The following is a 20,617-nucleotide window of genomic DNA, read 5'->3' on the forward strand; positions in this document are numbered from 1 at the left end:
CAGATGAACTGTCAGCATTGCCGAATGACAGCTGGGATGAGTTTATTTATCCATCTTAGTAACTATAGGTTCATCCATTCTGCGGGAGAGACAATTTCCCATAAAAATACGGAGAAATACTCAACGCTTGAGAAAATGAGAATGAGTATTTGGGTGACTAGTTGTTCTGGGGACGGAGCCGGCTGTTTCTTCACTCACCGGTGTGTGATGTGCTCAGGTGCAGCTCCAGGGCCCTGGCTCCGGAGAAGCTCTTGTTGCACTGAGGGAAGGGGCACATGCTGGGGGTCAGGTGGGGCGCCGTGTCGTTCTCCTCCGCCACACTCTCCGGCTCCCGCTGCCGCCCGCTGCAGTAGTACATCAGGTGGGCCTGTAGGTTCCTCTCGCTCCGGTACCAGATCCCACACGCCTTGCAGGGGAAAATATCCTCTGCGGAGACGCAAAAACACAAGAGGGGAGAGCGGACACGATTAGTGACTTTTCACGACTTGATCACAAGAGATGGTTGTATTATTATTGCATTCAATCATTCCCCTTCTGAAATCCTCGCATCGCCTCCTGCCGCCTCGCCACGACTGGGCTTGTGTCCTTTCTCAAGGGCGAACCAGAACACTGGCCCATCTGCTTCCAGAAGCCTCCCTGTCGAGCTGAACCCAGATAGCCCCTCAACAAGTAAACAAACACGCTATTTGCATGAGCCGTGTATTTTGCAATTAACAGGTTAGTTTGAGCTGCAGAGTGTTGATGTGAACCCAAAAACTTGAAGGTCGCTGGCTCTTATCTGCACCGCAGAGACTCATCTGGGTTAATCTATGGCCAGCGGAGACACGCGCCCAGTTAAGCAGGTGACTGAGTACAGGCGATGCTGTCCTGTGTGTATGTGCATGAGTGTGTGTGTATTTTTACTAAAAGAGAAACGAACCAGCAGTGCTGAGGGGGGGGTTGGTAAATCAGAGCAAGACAGACGGACAGAGGAGGACAGAGCGCAGTGAAGACGAGTGGCGGGTGCCCCTTATCTGCACGCTACCCGGCGCGTGCACGTGTGTGCAACACTCACTGTTGACGATGGCGGTGGGCAGTATGGAGGCCATGGCGGCCTGCTGGGGCAGGAGCTGGATGCTGTCCAGCAGCCTGGCGGGGTACATGCCCTCGCTCAAAGACATGTGGTTCACCGCCTGCAGGCGTGAGTCGAAATCCACCGCAAACGCCACCAGCTCCTCGCCCTCCATCATGTTCTTGGTGGTGGTGCACCAGAGTTGGCCACCTGGACGAGACAAGAGATAAGGAGAAGAGGGACACCGTCAGACACACAATCCGGGGAGGAAATATACAATGACCACTTGAAAAGGGTGTTTTATTTATGTTATATTAGGTGCACTTGGTGAGTTGTGGGCAAGGTGAATGATGTTTGGCGACAGAATGCGCTGTTATTTCAGTATGGCATCAATGATGAGGGGGAAAAAGCCATTAACTACTCAGTGGATAGGAATATAGGCACAAAGCTAATGCCTGGTAGTGCTTTAAGCTAGCTGGGTTAGTGTAGAGCCTGGCTGGTTGAAAACGGAGCCCACACACATGACTGCCAAACTGATACCAGGTCCTCCATATTATTAGATTGTTGTGTTTTGGGATTAAGACATTCCTGTGAAATCTTCCAAACGTATTCATTAAGTCAGAGAAAGCACGGGTAGCGGCGGGGGAGGGCGGGGGAGGGCGGGGATGGGAGTTGTGGTGGGGGAGGGGGAGGAGAGAGTGGCGGTTTTAGCTTAGATAATATTTATCTCGGCACATGACAGGCTTTTCAGCTGCACTTCATTTTCCATTGAAGAGATTAAAGTTTTTAATGTGACTATTTACAGAAATCTGGCTGGGGAGATAACAACAAACTATGATACGCCGCCGCTAAATGGCAGAATTAGGACATTGTTTCTGAGGAAAGCCGGACAATTAATTAAAGCGCGCTGTTGGCTTTCAAAGATGTGCAAACATTCTGACGGAGCGTCAGACGGTGGTGGTGGGGGGGGTGGTGGTGGTGGGGGGCTGGCGGGTGGGGATGCGATAGGAGGCCGTGCCTGATCGGGGATAAAGGACATCCTGAGGAGAGGTGTGAAGGCGGGGTTGGCGTGGCGAAGGACTGCCTCCCCTCCTTCCCCCCCCTCTACTGACTAAAACACTGATTACTGACGCCTGATGGTGTTCAGAGGAGGAGCTGCAGACCCAGAGCCTTCAGCCTGCCATGGGCACGGCCGCCTGACGTCTGATGGGGACAACCTAATACAAACTATCGGCTCTGAATTCAAGAGGAGAGGAAGAAACAGAGCTGTCATAATAACGCCCTACCGTTCCAGCCATGCATTATGCATAAATCACTGTTTAAGGACTCCAGCACATGAATTGGCCCATTATTTCGTTTTTTTTTTAATATTATTGTTATTTCTTTGATTAAAACCATTCAAGGAGATGGTGAACATAAGAGCAGTCGAAGTGTGTCAATGAGGAGTGAGAGGGTTAAGAGTTAAGATTGTGCTATATTTTTTGTTCTTTGTGATGGCTAAATGTGTGTGTGTATGTGTATCAATCTGCACCTGTCTGTGTATGTGTGTCTTCATGTGCACCTGTTTTGGTGTGTGTGTGTGTGTGTGTGTCTTTATGGTCACCTGTGTGTGTGTATGTGTGTTTGTGTGTGTGTGTGTGTGTGTGTGTGTGTGTGTGTGTGTGTGTGTGTGTGTGTGTGTGTTCATGGTCACCTGTGCGTGTGTCAGTGCTACTCTGGAAGAGTGCTTATCTGGTGGCCAATCTGGTCTGACGAGACACACTTCAGGGTGCTTGACTTGATCGTTTTGATTCTGTCACAGCACACACTGCCTGGAGAGACCCCTTGAATTTTTATCTCCTAATTAAAATAGCAAAACTCCTCTCCTAACTGTCCGCCATCAAGGTAGATATGAAGAGCCACTGACAACGTTGGGATGGGAGAGGGACGGGGGGAGGGTGGCTGCATTTATCAGTGATGACTACACAAGTTCCTCTGAGAAGATCTTTTAGCACAGAAGCACTCGCACGCTCACAAAGAGAATTATGCAGGTCTCTGACACCCCTTGATACAAATCACCGGTTTTACCGAAGCTACTCTAGATACTAGGCGTTCTCCTCCAGGCTCAAATGGAGATGATGAAATGGTCTAATGAAAGAAAAGAAAGAATGTTTTACAAGAGCTCGGATACTGCCATTTAACGGCAAAATATGCAGACAGAGATTGAATCCCTGCAGCCAAGGATGCGACAGATCCATCTGTTGTGTGTGAAAATGCTGGAAGTCAGTTTGAGGACCGAATGTCCCGGTTTTATCATGCTGCATGAAACACTGTGGCAGCAACCTTGTTTTGGCACACTGGAGATCCACCCAGACCAGATAGCAGACAGGCACGGAGGTGTATGCACGAGGACTGCGACAGTACGGCAGATATTAAAATGCTAATTGTTCCTCAAGCCTGCATTGTTGCAACATCTTGAGTCGATTCAATAGGAGTAGAAACCTAATGCTTTAATGATGCAAGATGTTCTATATCCGCCGTCCCCCCAATCCCCCCTCCCCTCCCAATCAACACCAGATTGTTATATTAGTATATGCATAAATTAATGTTGTAATTCTGACGCTAACATGCATGCACATATGTGCACGGATGGACCCATCTCCGGATGCACACATGGATATCTATCTGTGTGTGCGATGGAGCATGCACAAACACACAAACACTCAGTCATGCACACATACACACACACACACACACACACACACACACACACACACACACACACACACACATACTCACGTACACACACACACACACACACACACACACACACACACACACACACATACTCACGTACACACACACACACACACACACACACACACACACACACACACACACACACACACACACACACACACACACACACACACACACACACACACACACACACACACACACACATCCGCAAGTACAGACATGCAAGAACATACATTCACTCACAGGTATTATTTAATATACACACACTGACTAAAATATTGAACAAATGCCTGATTAGACATTTTATGAAACAGTAACACTATTCCGAGAGACGATTATGTGTACTTTTCTGTACTCTTTGTACAGGAAGTGATCTAGGTCATGGAAGCAGAGGATGACCACCTCTGCCACTGGCTTGGGGAGTATAAAAAGCCCCTGTGTGGGTGGAGGGTGGCGGCGGGAGGGGGGGCTAAGAAGCAGAGAGGCAAACCATAAGTCTTGAAACTAGGGGAAAAGGCTGGAAGAAAAGTGCAGCTCGAGATTTGCACTTGTTTTGCCTGTTAACTGTCTGCAGTGAGCTGCCTTTGTGCAGCGGCCAATGCAGTTGGAATGAAGGCTATTGTCTAAATCCTCCTGCAGAGCACCTGATAAAAGAATAAAGAACTATGACATATTCTAAAAACAATGGAGGAATTAAGGGGAGACAATAGGCCAGCTGCCTCATTAAAACAATCAAAAAACGGCATCCTGTACGTAGTCCAGATAATTAAAAAACCACTGCTTCCCAGAGTCTTTCAATGCCATATCCACCAGCACACGGAGGCCCTGAGACTATGGCTCTGCTGGCTAAATGCCCTCTCCTCTCTCTCTTCTCCCTCTCTCTCCCCTTTGATTAATGGTTTATTTGAACATGCAGTTGAAGATGAACATATGAAGGAATTTAAGACACAATATTGTTATGCAAGCCCCCCCCCCCCCCCCCCCCCCACACTAGAAGTACCTCCACTCTAATCAAACGTCAAAGGATGATGTGTGTGTGTGTGTGTGTGTGTGTGTTGAGTGTGCTTGTGTGTGTGAGAGTGAGGGAGTGTGTGTTTGTGTAGGTGGTGGGGGAGGGGGGGGGGCATACCTCTCTCCCCTTTTGCCTAAAGCCCCGAGAGATTTCAAAGTGCGAGCATCAGAGCACCAAATTTTAATTTCCTCCACTTTAAATGACTTTATAAGGAAAAAGGTTGGATGTGTCTTGTATCTGAACATGGAGGAGGCGGGGGTGTGGAAGGTGGGATCGGAGAGAGGGCCCCTCAACGCCCCAGAATAAAACAGTTTGTTTCATTACCCGCTTATAACCGCAAACCACTGTATCTTAATGAAGCCCACAAACAAATCTGGAGCCTCGTGCGGGGCACAGAGCGAGAGACAACAAAGCGGCAGAAATAACAGAAGGCGGCGGATAATTAAACTGGCCTGAAGACAGGTATTCGAAACGTCGGTGTGTAAACAGCACAACTCTTTAATAGTTCGGCTGTAAAACGCATAGTTAAGCGCGTCAGCAGCACCACTCGCCTCTCCCATCTGTCCACGCACATTACGGCTGCGGAGGCCCATTACAGCACTGGTGTGAAGTCATGTCTCACTGCAGCACCCGGGCTGGGTGAGGAAGGGAAGGGGGGAAGCAGAGATGGGGCTGCAGCTTCTGGGAGGACTATCAACAGCCCCCCCGACGCCATGTGAATACACTGTGACTGTGTGTTCTGGAAGTTACCATCCACTTAGCGAAGCGGATGAGTTGGATCGTGGCCTCTTCCAATTCCGCCGAGCGTGTACGAAGGTAACCTTTAGATTGGTAACTTATGCAGCAGATCTTTATTTTTATAATCAATATCGCAGGGAACGTGTCAGGCGTTCCATTACTGGAAATTAAGGGCAGGAATAAATTGCGGGCAATCTCGTATCGCTGGCTGTCTCGCGCCGACAGCCTGATAGCCGCTTGGCAAAGCGCCTCGTCCCCCTGATTATTCAGCCTCTTAAAGTTGTCATCTCTGTCCATTGGCTTGCCGATAACTGTTGGTCTTAATTGTGAAGTGAGGCTAGCATCGCCCCGGGCCACGGAGAGGCTTGTAATTAAAGACCTCTACTCTCCTTGTCTTCAAATCAGCTCAGACTCCTCCCTCGCCCCAATGGGAACGGGCTTCTAGCACCTTCGAATAACAAGTAGCCACATGCTGTTCCCCGTGAACTGTAGATTTTTAACAAGGCTTTGTCCTCGAAGAGAGCTCCATTACTAAACCACCCTTCTCCAAACACAGAGTAGCCTGGCATTGACTGATGGTTTCAGTTTTTTTATTTGCAAAAATGTGAGTGCATCAATATGCTTTTATCATAAATATTGATAGCATTATATGATTATAATTAATATGAGAATGAAAAGGAGAGGAGGAAGAAGCCGAAAGAGAGGAAGAGGAAGATGAATTCTTGCAACAACAAATCCATCTCATGAATAATGGCAAATATTGATACTGTTTACTGAATGTACATAATCAACATTATGTACAATCACTGTTGTCAAACTGTCATCAGAGCCCCGCTCAACCTGTCTACCTGTTAGTCTATCACACCCTCCCACACACACACACACCAACAAACATGCGCTCACGTGCACACGCACACACACACACACACACACACCTACACACACAGACAAAGCACACACACACACACACACACACACACACACACACACACACACACACACACACACACACACACACACACACACACACACACACACACACACACACACACACACACACTGGGTCAAATAAGCTCACGATTATTGACGGTGCACCAAACTAGAATAAGCTGACTGTACCATTACCTTCTATACAAAACCACTAAGCTTTCCCCATGTCTCTCTTTCTCTCTCTATCGCTCTTTCTCTATTATACTTTCTCTTACGCCTGATGCTTCAGCTATATTTCTGGCCACTAGGAGGCACTCTTCTCATGCGTAAGCCGGGGCTGTGCAGGCGGTAGAGGCCGCTTCGTAACGATGGTCGATGCAGCTCGCCTCACCTCAGAGGTGCCAAGCGACTAGACAGAGACAACCAGCCTTGAAAAAGTACCCTGATGTCAAGACAAATATATATAGATGCCTAGGCTATATATATATATATATATATATATATATATATATATATATATATATATATATATATATATATATATATATATATATATATATATATATATATATATATATATATATATGTGCATATATATATTTATATATTGAATGAAGAAAATAACTATATTATTGACCTAATTGTGGCAGTTTAATTATGTTTCATGTTTGTCCATACTTGTAGTTCAACCTTATATAGGTCTATAGGTGCATTGTTGTTAGCACATTTTTATACATTCAGAAAAAGTAGATGCTAGTTAGAAAGAGAGATGTTTTTTGATCAAATGTGTTGGGTTTTCGAGCACTGCACAACACAAGCAATCCGCAAAAATGTTTCCCTCTTCGCAACACCGATTTTGTCCAGCCTAATTTGAGCATGGATGGACGGTCTTTTGGTGGAGTAGACAGGGCGAGAGAGAGAGAGAGAGAGAAAGAGAGAGAGTAGGAGAGAGAGAGATGTAGAGAGTGAAACGGTGATATAGAGAGAAAGAGAGGGATAAATAGAAAGAGAGAGAGAGAGAGAGAGAGAGAGAGAGAGAGAGAGGGAGACCGTAGCAGAGATAGCGAGAGATGTCGAGAAAGAGAGAGAGAGATCGTGAAGGAGAGTGAGACAGAGAGAGAGCGAGAGAGAGAGCATTCATGGAGTGCCTTGAGCGAATGGCACACAGGTCACCATCCACAAATTAAAAAGGACCTCCTGGGGAGCAGAGGGGTGCAGACAGTCACACTCGGTCTTGACAGTGGCTGTTCCCATGGTACAGAGGCACGGAGCCGTCCGCAACACACACCAACATGCAACATATTAGCACAGTGCTCTGAAAACAAAACACAACCAAAAAGAAAATAGACTTGAATCAGCTGAAACCTGCAGAAAAGAAGGATAAGATTCCAGCAAAAATGAGATTTGGAGAAAGAAAAAATCTCTTGCTGCTTAAAAATTAATGCTTCACTTTGCAATTAAATGACATCGCTCTGGCAGGTCTCTGGAGATGAAGAGCGTTTTCTCCGTTGCGTTACAAAGTGAATGCTTCCCTAGTAATAGGGAGAGAGTGCTGAGTACAACTGAAAGAAAGTGCAGTGCTTTTTCCAGATTTTCAGATGATGAAATACAATTGTTTTATTCAATTCTGCACAAAGATGCGCAATAACGCGATCAACAGATAAACAAATAATTATCGGAATTGATCACTATCTTACGGAACTAATAATTGGAAGATCAATCATTTTCACTTCAACAACAGAGCACAGTCCCCCCTCGCTAACCAGCGTCCACCATCACTCCCACCCTCACCACCACGAGTCAAGTAGCGCCAATAAAGGAACCCTCCCACTCCCTCCAACTCCATTGTGCTCTATCGGCTCCGGTCTTTATTTAAACAGGCCTGTCCCGTTGAGCACTCTATTAGCTCTGCCGCTCCACGGGCAGTAAGGCCTGTGGTCAGGGGCCCGGTCGCGGCCAGTCGACATGTGTTTATTGTGGCCCCTGCTGGGGTGGCAGCCTGCTTAGGGGCCGCTCTGACCGAAACCCCGCTAATGGGAGCAGAGGACCCCTCGGTGACAGGGGGCTACCGCAGTGCCGCTGAGCACCGCCACACCGGGGCCCCGGCCGCTCGGCGTGCTCCAGCTGTGGCTCCGTGGCCCGTGTCCCCCTACCCATCATGCCTCTGTGGGATCAGGTGAACGGCGGAGCTCCAGCACTGGAGAGCTGGTTTCCAAGGGAGACGCGTGCCACGGTCCTCCAGCATGGCACCAGCCATACACCACATGGGCTGGCGTGCTCCTCTGTGTGTGTGTGTGTGTGTGTGTGTGTGTGTGTGTGTGTGGTGGATGCCAGCCCTAATACAAATGCAAGCCGTTTAGAAAATGAGACCCTTTCTTTCACTCTGCATCTCTGCTATTTGGAAAAGATCTGTTTTGGCCTTCTGGCGTCGTGCTACTTCCTCCTCTCCAGAAGAACGGCGTGCCAGAGAGATGCACCTGTCAACCGTTTTGGAGTGAGATATTATTGATACGGACGCAGAGAATAGAGGGAGCGACGCGGCTCTTTCTTCGTCGCAATTGATTTGTCAGGGGCTGAATACACGACTGATTTCAAGGAGATGCTAATCGAGGCAACGCAGCTCAAGTCATACGTATTATCTGCTCCCCGGCAGCGCGCTCACACCGAGGCACAAACACAGCCTCACCTCCACCCGCGCTCCCCCCAGACCCCACCACCCCCCCAAGCCTTACCAGTCACACACACATGCTGGCTTCCCAGCATGCCTCTGTGTCTCCGGCACATTGCTAATACTACACATTGGTCCGACGCACATGCTAGCGTTTTCATTCCAGTAATATAAATAAATAGCATGCGGCAGAAAAAAACAACCCCGGGTCCTAATTGCTGTTTGTCCCAGTGTGTGCGGTGGCGGGCGCGGCGAGCGCCCAGCCGCTGCCCTCGCTCGTTGCCATTCTGTTGTTCTGGCGCGGCCCCGGCACAGCCCCTGCGGCCGGCGGAGCCCCAGGTACCACCGAGCGGCCATCTGGAGCCGACATCTGTCTCTCTATTGATCACGAAGGGTTTAGCACTTGATCAAACAGACTGCGACAGGAAATTGCTCTTTCCCCCGCAGAAAGGGCCAATGGCCTGCGTGAAGGTAATAGAGTGGAACTGAGATGCACCAGTGGCGTGCCGGTGGAAGTGGTTGCCGTGTACGGGGGGGGGGGGTGGGGGGGGGGGTGGAGGCGGGCGCTGGCATGGCAAGACGAGTCGGGGGCACGGTCGTGTCACAGTGTTGTGGGCGCGGCGAATCCGCTGCCATGGCGACGCTGGCCCCTGCCGGAGCGCCGGGCGATGAAGGAGGCGGCGTGTCATTAGTACGTCCGTGATGGCCGCCGTGACACGGCTGTTTCTGCCCCCGCTGGATAACACAGACTTCGGATTCGGCGCCTACTGAAGGTGCAGCAAGTGTATCTACCAGCGTGTCGATCGGAAAGGGATCTTAAAGGTGCGGCCTGAGATTCACTTCAGATCCTTTTGGGAAAGGCCTTGTGGTGGCAGGGAAGCGCGATGTTGCCTTTGAAACACAGCGCGTGCGTGAGTGTGTGAGGGTGTGAGTGCGTGAGGCACGTTCAGGTATAGCTCTGGAAGCCAACAGCTGTCAGAAACTCTTAAGAAAGCTGGATCCAAGTGAAATATGCTACATGATAAGCCCACCAGATGGTAGTGGATTAATGCACTTCTACTGAAGGAGAAAAAAATAAATAGAACGCCATCGGAAAATAACAGCATGACGCTTGCCAGCATTTCAGACCCCCAGCTATTAAACGTCATTGTTGAGATGGTTATAAAGAATGCTCTAAATCACGAGTCCAGAAAATGTACAAATAAAATACCAAAAAGAACAGCAGTAAAATAAATGTCTTGTACACTGGGCGTGTGCTCTCTGATTATTTTAATGGTTGGAAACCTCAGACAAGAGCAGCGGTCGTACTGCTCAGCCCACGGTCCCCCTGGAGTCCCGCTCTCTGCTGCAGCCCGGGGTGAGACGCAGGGTTTACTCTGTGTTCTCTCTTCAGCATGGTGAGTACCATGTCAGGGCTGTAGTCCCCATCAGAAGCACACTTCCTCTATTTTCAACACGCATCCCAGGCACACCCTCCAACACCATGTTCAGCCAGTATGGACGATTTATATTGAAGGTGACATTTCTTCACATTGTAGAATATATTTAATTGTTCCTGCGGAGGGAGATACGTATTTTTTTCTACCCCCCACCCCCTTTGCCTACAGTGGCGGGGTTTGTCCTTTGGAATATGATGCAAATTTGGGGGATGAAGCAACTAATTCCTTTTTCCTCCACCTCTGCAGTGCCTCCTCTCCACTCCCCGGCCCCTCCCTACCCCCTTCCCCATTTCCTCCACCCTCCTCCATCCTCGCCCGGCACCAGGATTCTGATTAATCGTGTGACCGCCCCTCGTTTTGCATTTTACACAATCTCACGGCGCCACGGTGAGCTGTGTGAGGTGTTTCGCCACTTTTGGCGAGCTGAAAAGACGTAGCCCAAGGAAGAACAAGTCAAAAGTGGGAACGAGGAAAAAAAAATATATGACCAGGGGGACGTGATAAAGAGAGAGAAAAAAAAGAAAAAGAATTATCAGCCAGTGTGTTTTCCTGTTTGGTTTTAATCTACATTTAATTAAATTCTTATCTGCTGTGTGCTTATGGATGCATTTGAATGGCGAGGCTGCATTCATTATGAATGGTAAAATTGAACTCGGAACATTGTGTGTGGCCCGATGAAGGAACCAGGCACTTATTGCAGGGCGATGCACAAGCACCGTCAGACATGCGGGGTGAGAAAAAAATAAAAAAGTCAATTAAGACGGGTCTTTAAATGACTGCTGTATCCAAACATGGGGCGGGGCCACCCCACATAATGGGATCCTGACGGGGCGAAGAGAGCACAGTCAACTGTTGTTAATACACATTCCAACCCAGGCAGCCAATGGCATTGGCTTGTTTATGGAACGCAGAGGGTCCACGCAGGCTGGATTTACTAGTCCTGTCATGATAGTTCATAATCGGCAGAGGCGGGAATCAAAAAGAATAAACACGAGCAAAACATATTACAATGGAGAGGTCGAACAAAAATTGGTGTCCGTTCCTCGTAAATATTTTGCTGGTTTATCTCCGCATTGGAGGTCAACAGCAAAGGTCAATCAGTAAGTATGTAAGCAGCGTTATGTGTCCGGGACTTGACGTTTCAGCGTTAAATCCCAGGGAGTAGAGGGAGTAAAAAAAGAAAAAAACAACGGGTAACAAAGGAGCTCCAAATTTGTATCGCTGGTGACAAAAGACACACAGCGTATAATGTGCGGTCGGCCCTTCACAAGCTCACAACAATATCCGCTAGGCAGAGCACAAAACATGCAAAACCAAATAATGAAATAAACAAAAAGACATAAGCCGAAGCGGCAAAGTTGGGACCCACGGAAATCCCTAAATCTTCCCGTTTTCAGAAAAGTGGGGAATGAGGGTGGAGGGGGAGGTGGAGAATAGGAAGGTGGGGTGGGAATAGGGGGATAGGGCCCCTGCTGTTCGGCTATGTTTACACAGCCATCCTCATCTCTAGGCCATGCTCATCCGTGGCACTGACACACAGTGTCGACATGATTAGGGCGTCTGCCTTTGCATATGGGTGGTTGTATGTGTGTCTTGTGTGTGTGTGTGTGTGTGTGTGTGTGCGTGTGTGTGTTTGTGTGGGTGTAAGTGTGTTTTGTGTTTCTTGTGGGTGTGCGGGATGAATGACTTGTGTGTGTGGGGAAAGGGATCAACAGCAGATAATCACTCCCAGGCTGCTCAGTACTGGTCTTTAAAATAATGTTGGGAGTCAAGTATCTCTCTCTCTCTCCCTCTCCCTGTCTCCCCCCCAAAGCTAGGTTATCTCCCTTTATGTTGTGTTTGCAGTCTAAATCTGACTAACAGGACACAAGTAGCAGAGCACAGCACATACGTCTGGAGCGTGGAGAGACGAGGAGAGAGACGTTACCGCGAGGGGTTAAGATTAGCTGTCGCAGGGACTCAAGAGACGGGGCTTCCATTAAAAAAATGATGTTTGATGTTACTCAGGGTGGAGGAATGGAAAGAAAAAAGAAAGAAAGGACGGAAAAACGTTACAAAGTCTGATTCAACCTTGGGTGTCGCCCGCTTCCTGTTAAAGCTCCAGTGCGGATCATGATTCTGACCCTGTCTCTTTATCCGAAATGATAGAAAGTCATTCATCACACATCAAAACCCTCCCTTAGGTTCTCCTTCCCTGCCGCATTCCCAGACCACGCGACCACACACAGATGGTATGTATATACATACAGTGCGACATCAATTCCTACGTCGTAAATACTGCTCTCTCTCAGGCAAATAAGCCATAAACTCCAGGTACCTGTGATGCAATGCCTCGGGGCTATAACCCGCACCATTCACAGGAAGTAAACAAGCACCCACAATTTACGGCGCCGTATTTCTCCTTTGTGTCGCTTTCATGTAAGCAAAAGAAAAATATACGCCACCTGGCCTGCGTCTGCGGCGCCTTGGTGGAAGTTTCACTCGTCCTCTTCACCGTTTTTTTCAATTGTCTTTGTCAACATCCGCTGCCATCGGCCAACCCCCCCCCCCCCCCCCCCCCCCCCCCCTCCCCCATCACCTGTGTGTTATCACCGTCCGTCCTGTCGGGGAGCTCTTGAAAGCGTGCCATGGCGTTGACTCCCATTTAGCGGCAGGTCTGTGAACTCCTCACGGTGGACTTACGCTAACAACTAATTAACATCATAAAGAACGCCTCGCTGAAGGACGACACCAGCAACCTTGATTTGCACATTCTAGCGCAAAAATGACCTGTGTTGTTTTTTTTGTATTTATTTATTTGTGTCTGCCAGTAGCGTGTTTGCTATTTTTGTTCTCATTTGGCAGTGTGCTGGCGGGGAACCCGTCAGAGCCGCTTTGACCGGTTGTCCTTTTGATAACGTAAGATAAAACCGAAACGGTAGAACGAAGGCCTGATTTTTTTTTAAGTTATGCAAAAAAAAAAATGGAATATGCATTTCAAAAAAATGGAAAACAGGGAATCTCTGCACTGCCAAATTCTGCGCTTGAAATAACACATTCAACTTTCTAATTTTCTATTTGAATATAGAATATTTCCAGGCGGTGAGCGCGGCAGACCTCCAGCTACCGGTCCGAGTAGCACGGCGCCGGCTGTCAGTTGCAGGCACTTTGCTGGCTGGCTGAACTAAGCTGGTTTAGAGTGACAAGTCTTCAGCACTGGCAGCCTTCACTTCTCCCAGCCATTGCTCCACAGTCCCTCTCTCGCCCGCTCTCTCTCTCTCTCGCTCTCTCTCTCTCTCTCTCTCTCGTTCCACCCACAGGCTCACAACCTTTCTCTTGATGGCCATCAGAGTTGACCACTATGCGCTAGTCAACTTCACAGCCCTGGTCCTACTTCCACCACTACCCAGCCCACCACCACCACCACCACCTCACATTTCCTCCCTCTCATCTCCCCTCCTGGACCAAAGTGTGAAACAGAAGCTAACTTGCAGCTCACGATGCAATGCACTCGCACCTCATTACAGAGCCACATTACGGACTACAGCAGTAATGCGGCTTTAATCTTCTGCAAATCGTTATAAATGTCAAGTCGGGGCAGGGGACTTCCCAGTCTGCTGCACCACTGGCTTAGTCCACTATTCGGCATTAGCTTTTTTGCCAGAGAATTACATTCATCACCAGATTCCCCTGAAACTTTGAACTCCATTGTTCTGGCACTCGATGCACCATTACCATACTTTCCAAAATGGTTGCTCTGTGTTTCTCTCTCCCTGCCCTAAAAAAAGCGACAACTTCTGCATACAGCTAAATATGAAAACCACTGATACCCCCATCTTCTCACAGACACACACACACACACACACACACACAGACACCGTCTGTACCCTCCTCTGGTTTTCTTCTTCTCCTTAGTCTCCTTAATGAGACGCTACAGCCCTCTCTCTCTCCACTGAAGGACCCAGACTTTGTGTGTGATAGAGAGACTGCGGCTGTTTATTAATAATGAATTGGGATGTTTGCGCGTGGAATGTTATCAGCACGCACACAATCCCACCAATAGTTTGCCCTGATGGGCTAGCTGGGTTCCTCATTAGCAGAACATATTTAATCCAGAAGTTTCTTATCAAATGTCACACCTGCATCTCTAAATGGCATTTTCACATTCATTCGCCTGTATTTGGGAGATGAGGCGCCAAGGTGCTTTGCGGAGATTAAGAAGAAGAGAGGGAGAGAGAGAGAGCAAGCTTATTTTATCATTTAGCGGGTCTGGAAGGAATCCAAGGAGTTTTTGTCTTGTTGTTGTAATTAGAAAGCCTTTTAAGTGATAACGCCTCCATAGGAATATGAATATGTAGCGATCAGGCCAGTCCCACCCCCCCAAACACATAACACACACACACACATCGACCCCCCCCCCCCCCCAACTCTGTCTCCGTCTCCCTCTCCCCCTTCGTTCTCACTCTCTCTCTCTCTGTTTTTTTCTTTCCCTTCGCCCCCCCCCCAACAACCCCTCCTCTCTTGTCTTTTTTAAATAGTTGAATGCTCCGGGTTTTTTTTTTGTTCTGTGTACAGCGAGGATTAGCTCAAGCTTCAGAAGTTTAATGAAAGCCTTGAAAGTAGGCAAACATTCCACGGCTGAACCCGTGCGCGTCCTCCTTTTCTGCCTGCGACAATCTTGGGTTTTCCTCGCGCAGTCGAGTCGGATACGACACGTGTGTGCTTCTGTTCTTCCAGACAAACAAGGATCTGGGATTGCAACATTCATCAGCTTTACACACTAACATTATAAATACAGCTGAAAGAAATAAAACGGAAACACGATGACAATGTGCCGGTATTTGGCCCAGATTCGTTTGCCACACGACATCAAAATACCTTAGGTATCAAATCAAATCAAAATATAATAAAAATGTTTACGATTTCATATTTCAGAAAATAAATACTGAAATTCATACTGTAGAGTGCCAGATATGCCAAGCCTTCGTCTCCCCTTAGCTGAGATAAATCTATTTCAGAGAATACATGATCATTGAAAAATCAACTAAAACAAGTAACATTTCCTCCTACATCGTCCCCACTCCCCTTACGACCAGGAACATGAGGTATCCAGTCTCTCTCTTGTTCTCTTTCTCCCGTTCTATTTCTCTCCTTCTCTGTCTCTCCCTATCTCTCTGTCTCTCTCTCCCTATCTCTCTCTCTCCCTATCTCTCTCTCTCTCTCTCTCTCTCTCTCTCTCTCTCTCTCTCTCTCTCTCTCTCTCTCTCTCTCTCTCTCTCTCTCTTCCTCTCTCCCTATCTCTCTCTCTGGCTCCCTCTTTCTCTCTGTCTCCCTCTCTCTCTGTCTCCGTCTCTCTCGACCTCCCTCAATCTCTCCCTCCACTCTCTCCCTCGCCCTCTCTCTCTCCCTCCTTCTCCCTCCCTCCCTGTTTCTTGCCCTCCCTCTCTCTCCCCTCTCCCTCCCCCTCTCTTGCCATCCCTCTCTCTCTCTCTCTCTCTCTCTCGCTCTCTCTCTCTCTCTCCCTCTTGCTCGCTCTCTCACACTCTCTGTCAGTAGTGGCATTTAGTTCTGCTGCTAACCATCGGGTCAGAGATAAGTGCAAAACTGAGAAATATTGATCCAGTAATAGCGGCTCGCGCTTTGACTCTGACACCCTAACCCTGCAGACATAATGTCATAGCCTCTTATCCGTCCCTCTTAACACAGCCTGCCTATCGGCCAGCGGCTGTCACCTGTGGTAATACACTTCTTAAAAGCCCTCCCCCACACCCCCACTAAATCACAAAAATCGTTGCACTTTCAGACATTATTTATTTTCCACCTCTTAAAGTGAAGCATGATTTACAGTTGTGTAAAAGGCTGTGTTGCTCCCCCTTGCACGCCCGTCTCCCCCTCCCCTCGTTCCCTCATTGTCCCCAAAGACCCGCGCGTTCCCTCTGTCAAGCTAATTCTATTTGTACCGATCGGATGAAGGGGCTGCCTGCTATATCGCAATTACGACTGGGGCCTGTGTAATTGTGTTAGCTCACAGCGCATGACAAGTGCGGTTGCGCTAGAACTTGTGGAGGCATCCCAGTTGCATGCCGGGTTTAGAAGTATTCATTAATTGAAATTGTCACTGGGTAACAGTGCAGTAATGCAGTGTCTGCCAGGTATGAAAGAAGAAGGATACAGCTTAATTAGTCAGAGCTAATAGTAGGGATACTGCACCATTTAGCAATAAAAATAATAACAATGATAATAATAAAGATTATTATGGGAATAATCACAAAACATTCAAATGGTCTTCATTGTCTGCGGGTGCGTGCGACAGCTCTACATGTTAAATACCTAGACGTCTCAGTTATATGCAAAACCGCTTGAAACAATCGTGCATTTCTGTAAAGGCATGCAGACAATGCGGATGTGTGCCTTCCCGAAAAGAAGTAAAAACAGCTGCCAGACATCGTGGTGTCGTCAATATATGCTAATGTCTGTTTGTTATCTCCCAGGCAGCTCAGATCCAGCCTGGGCTGGGGGCCGGTGGGGGGGGCAGGCCCACGGCTACTCCCAAGCAAGGTTTACACTCAGGGGCCTCTAATGAGCTCTCTGAGGGGCCGCGGTTAGCCAGACACAACCAATGTACCGACAGCAGTTGGGGAAGTTGCGTCGCTAAGTTGGAGGGGCCTCCATATGCTGCCCGGAAGGCCTGAGACGCGGCGCTGGAGAGGACTGGCATTGGCCCAGGGAAAAGCACACTCCATGGTTTCACTTTCCTTAAATGCTGAGTGCTGTTTCCCATTCCTCTGAGCAGAAGTGTACGGCTGAGATAATGGCTGGGTGGCTCTAGACCAGTCTGGGAATACGAATGCGTCTATAACAAAACAAAAATGGAGGTGTGTGTTTGCAATTCAATTTTTATTCAATGGTAATGAGATTAGTTCTCACATAAATACATCGCAAACCAATCCACATATACTCATCCTCATAGATCGTTTATACCTAGAAGCCACTTCTTAGTTAGAGGGCATTTAAACATCAGGCTGGGCCCTTTTATTACAATATTATCAAGTGCATTTGGTGTTCGATCAGTAGGTCCTTTGATCGTATGTCTGCCTATCGATCTCTACAACGTTGTTTATTTGATGCGGCCCCCTTATTACCTGTCCAAGAAAAAAATTACTTCAATAAACTAAACCATATCCATGTGGAATCAACGCCTACCCAGTTGGCTCTAGGCTAACCTTCATCTCTACACACTTTCTCTATTCCAGGTCTCTGGCGATCAAATATACATCCATTAAATATCCATCAAGTGCCATATTCGCTTTTTATACTTGTTTTTACTTTAAAAACCCTGTTGCATTTCTTGGAATTGCTCGACACTTGCCTCCGCTCCATCTCAATTGTGTGGGTTCTGCTTTTAACCCCCAAGAGAGCAAACCAAGCGACGGCTCTCATTAAATGGAAGCATCACACTGGCTTTTCTAACCGCATTGTCTCTCACACCTTATCTATGCCTTCATCTGAAAACTTGGAATAAATTAGACGGATAGCGATCGCATGCATTCCATTAGTTGCAAATGAAGTGGTTAAACAGTAAGAGGGGAAAGAAGGGAGATAAGCGCGAGATCTGATGCCAATTCCAAAAGGGATGGCAGATTGTTGTGAGAAAAAGGCAGATAGACATGCGAATGGTTGCCGTCATTATGAGGCAGTGTTATTACCAATTAGGCTCAGTCCCCGACCCCCCAACACTGATCTTAACCCCAGGAGGAATGGTGCAGAGAAAGGAAGCTACTGTGTGGCATTTCCCTGACATTATTCATTGAACAAATAGCTGAGATTAAACAGCAGCCCCTGATTCTGTCCTTACCTCCCAGATGTGTTTGCTTTTAATACATACATTTGATTGTGGCACTTTAAACAATTTCTCTATTGGAATTGGGGCATTACAGGCCAATTGACAGCGGTGAGCAAATAGAACATGGAACTGGATGGGACTAGATAAGGACATACAGTGTTTGTTCAAGTAGAGTCAATGGCTTTTGCTGGCTTAGTAAAGGTCTTATGTTCTTCTAGGTGAGGCTGGTATCTTTGGTCTGGGAACGGTTTTATGACTTAATGTTATTCCAATATTTGATAGCGTACAAGTAACATGAAAAAAACATACCCAAGCCAAGCCTGGTAAAGACGTTTGTTCTGCTAAAATCAGAAATAAGAATTGTGTCTATATTTAACACGAGTACGCTACCAGATTGGCAATCCCCGATCGGGGAACATAACCAACTGATACATGATAAACCGAGACGGCAACACTTCTGTATGCAAAATAAGAAGAAGGAGAAGTATAAGCGAGTCGCGAGAAGGCCCCCTCGCACGCAGGCTGTCACCGGGGGAGGGGGGGGGGGGGGGGGGCGACGCGCTCTTGTAATTTGCAAGAACCGAATCCATGAGCGGGCATGAGGGAATAAGTTGGACGGGGAAGAAGACAGAGAACCAACCTGGCAGGCTGGCTGAGGCCAGGCCAGTCCCGGCTGCACCACGCAGTGTGGCAGCGAGGGGGGCGCCACGCCAGGAAATGTGGCAAGAGGAGGAAAGATCAAACAACAAGGGCTGGAGATCTCCACCAATCTGCTCTGTATTAATGTTTGAGCCAAGGAGCAGCTGAACCACACGTGATCCCAATGTGTGACAGCCATGCCCGACTGTGTTTGTGTGTGTGTGTGTGTGTGTGTGTGTGTGTGTGTGTGTGTGTGTGTGTGTTTGTGTGTGTGTGTTTGTGTGTGTGTGTGTGAGAGCGAAGGATTGAGAGAAAGAGTGTGTGTGCGTTTGTGTGTGTGTGTGTGTGTGTGTGTGTGTGTGTGTGTGTGTGTGTGTGTGTGTGTGAGAGAAGAGTGTGTGCCTGTATATATTATGCTGTCGAGTGAGCGAGCAGTGTTTGTGTGTCTGTATCTACGTGGTCAACTCATCAAATGCTTGACCAAATGAATAGTGGCACCGTAATATGAGGTCTCTCCTCTACCACACAACTTTCTAAGTGAGTGAGACGTTTAGCAAAATCACTTAGCAAACTCTTTCACTCATTAATCTACCCCCCAACCAAAAAATTGAAATTCATAGGAAAAAAAACACAATTCGTCATCATCATTGTTTGACTGTCTTTCATTTGCACACAGCTATCTGCATGGGACAACTGTTAACAGGGCGGATCCAAGAGAAGTCATTTTGGGGATATCTGGTGCGGGTCCCTGTTTGTCAGACAGTAACCCATGATGGAGTGTCTGGCCCGGTGCCTATATCGCCACGCCTCTCAGCTCCAGCCGCCCTGCAGCCGGCCCTGCATCCTGCTCCAAGAACGGGCTCCGTACCGCCGCAGTAAAGCAGGCAGACGGCAAATGAGCTCGCCGCTTCCATATCCCGTGGACAGATGGCAACATTAGACAATATGCTTTCCAAACTACACTGAAGTCAAATGGCTGCATGTCGCTCGGCCTGTCTCTGCAGTGTGCGTGTGTCTCCTCTTTCGGTTTTTGTCCCCTCTGACTCTCCTGTCTGTCTGTCTGCCTGTCTGTCTGTCTGTCTATTATTTCTTCTGTCTGTTGTTTCTACCTCATGGCATGGAAGGATTTGCGGGGGTGACAACGTTCTTTGTTTGTGTGTGTGTTTGTGTGTGTGTGTATTTCTGGTATGTGTGTTGGCGTGACACTGTGCGAGCATAAGTCTGTGTGTGGTGTCAGTGTGACGGTGAATGTGTGTGGTTTATGTATGTGTGTGTGTGTGTGTGTGTGTGTGTGTGTGTGTGTGTGTGTGTGTGTGTGTGTGTGTGTGTAGGTGTGTGTGTGTGTGTGTGTGGGTGTGTCAGTGTGACAGTGGATGTGTTTGTCTTTATATGTGTGTGTGTGTGTGTGTGTGTGTGTGTGTGTGTGTGTGTGTGTGTGTGTGTGTGTGTGTGGTGGAGGGGAGCGGCTGGTGCAGCAGGCCCGGCCAGCCCCATCTCCCTGGTTGTTGATTGGTCTGAAGAGTGTCGGGACGGTGAGTATGAGGGCCAGCAGGGCCCCGGTGAACACGGGCGAGAGAGG

General features: G+C 48.1%; 1 protein-coding gene across 1 annotated transcript in view; it reads right to left on the reverse strand.

Moving 5' to 3' along the window:
- zfpm2a (zinc finger protein, FOG family member 2a) overlaps window positions 1–20,617 on the reverse strand; it is a 46,961-nt gene that overhangs the window by 3,656 nt on the left and 22,688 nt on the right. Inside the window, exons 2-3 of the mRNA XM_060064766.1 lie at window positions 1,055–1,261; window positions 199–426 (exon numbers count right to left, since the gene is read on the reverse strand). Coding sequence (XP_059920749.1) covers window positions 199–426; window positions 1,055–1,261 — 435 coding nt within the window. The remainder of the gene's footprint in view (window positions 1–198; window positions 427–1,054; window positions 1,262–20,617) is intronic.

The sequence above is a fragment of the Gadus macrocephalus genome, chromosome 11 (assembly GCF_031168955.1).
Source record: "Gadus macrocephalus chromosome 11, ASM3116895v1".
Taxonomy (NCBI): Eukaryota; Metazoa; Chordata; class Actinopteri; order Gadiformes; family Gadidae; genus Gadus; species Gadus macrocephalus.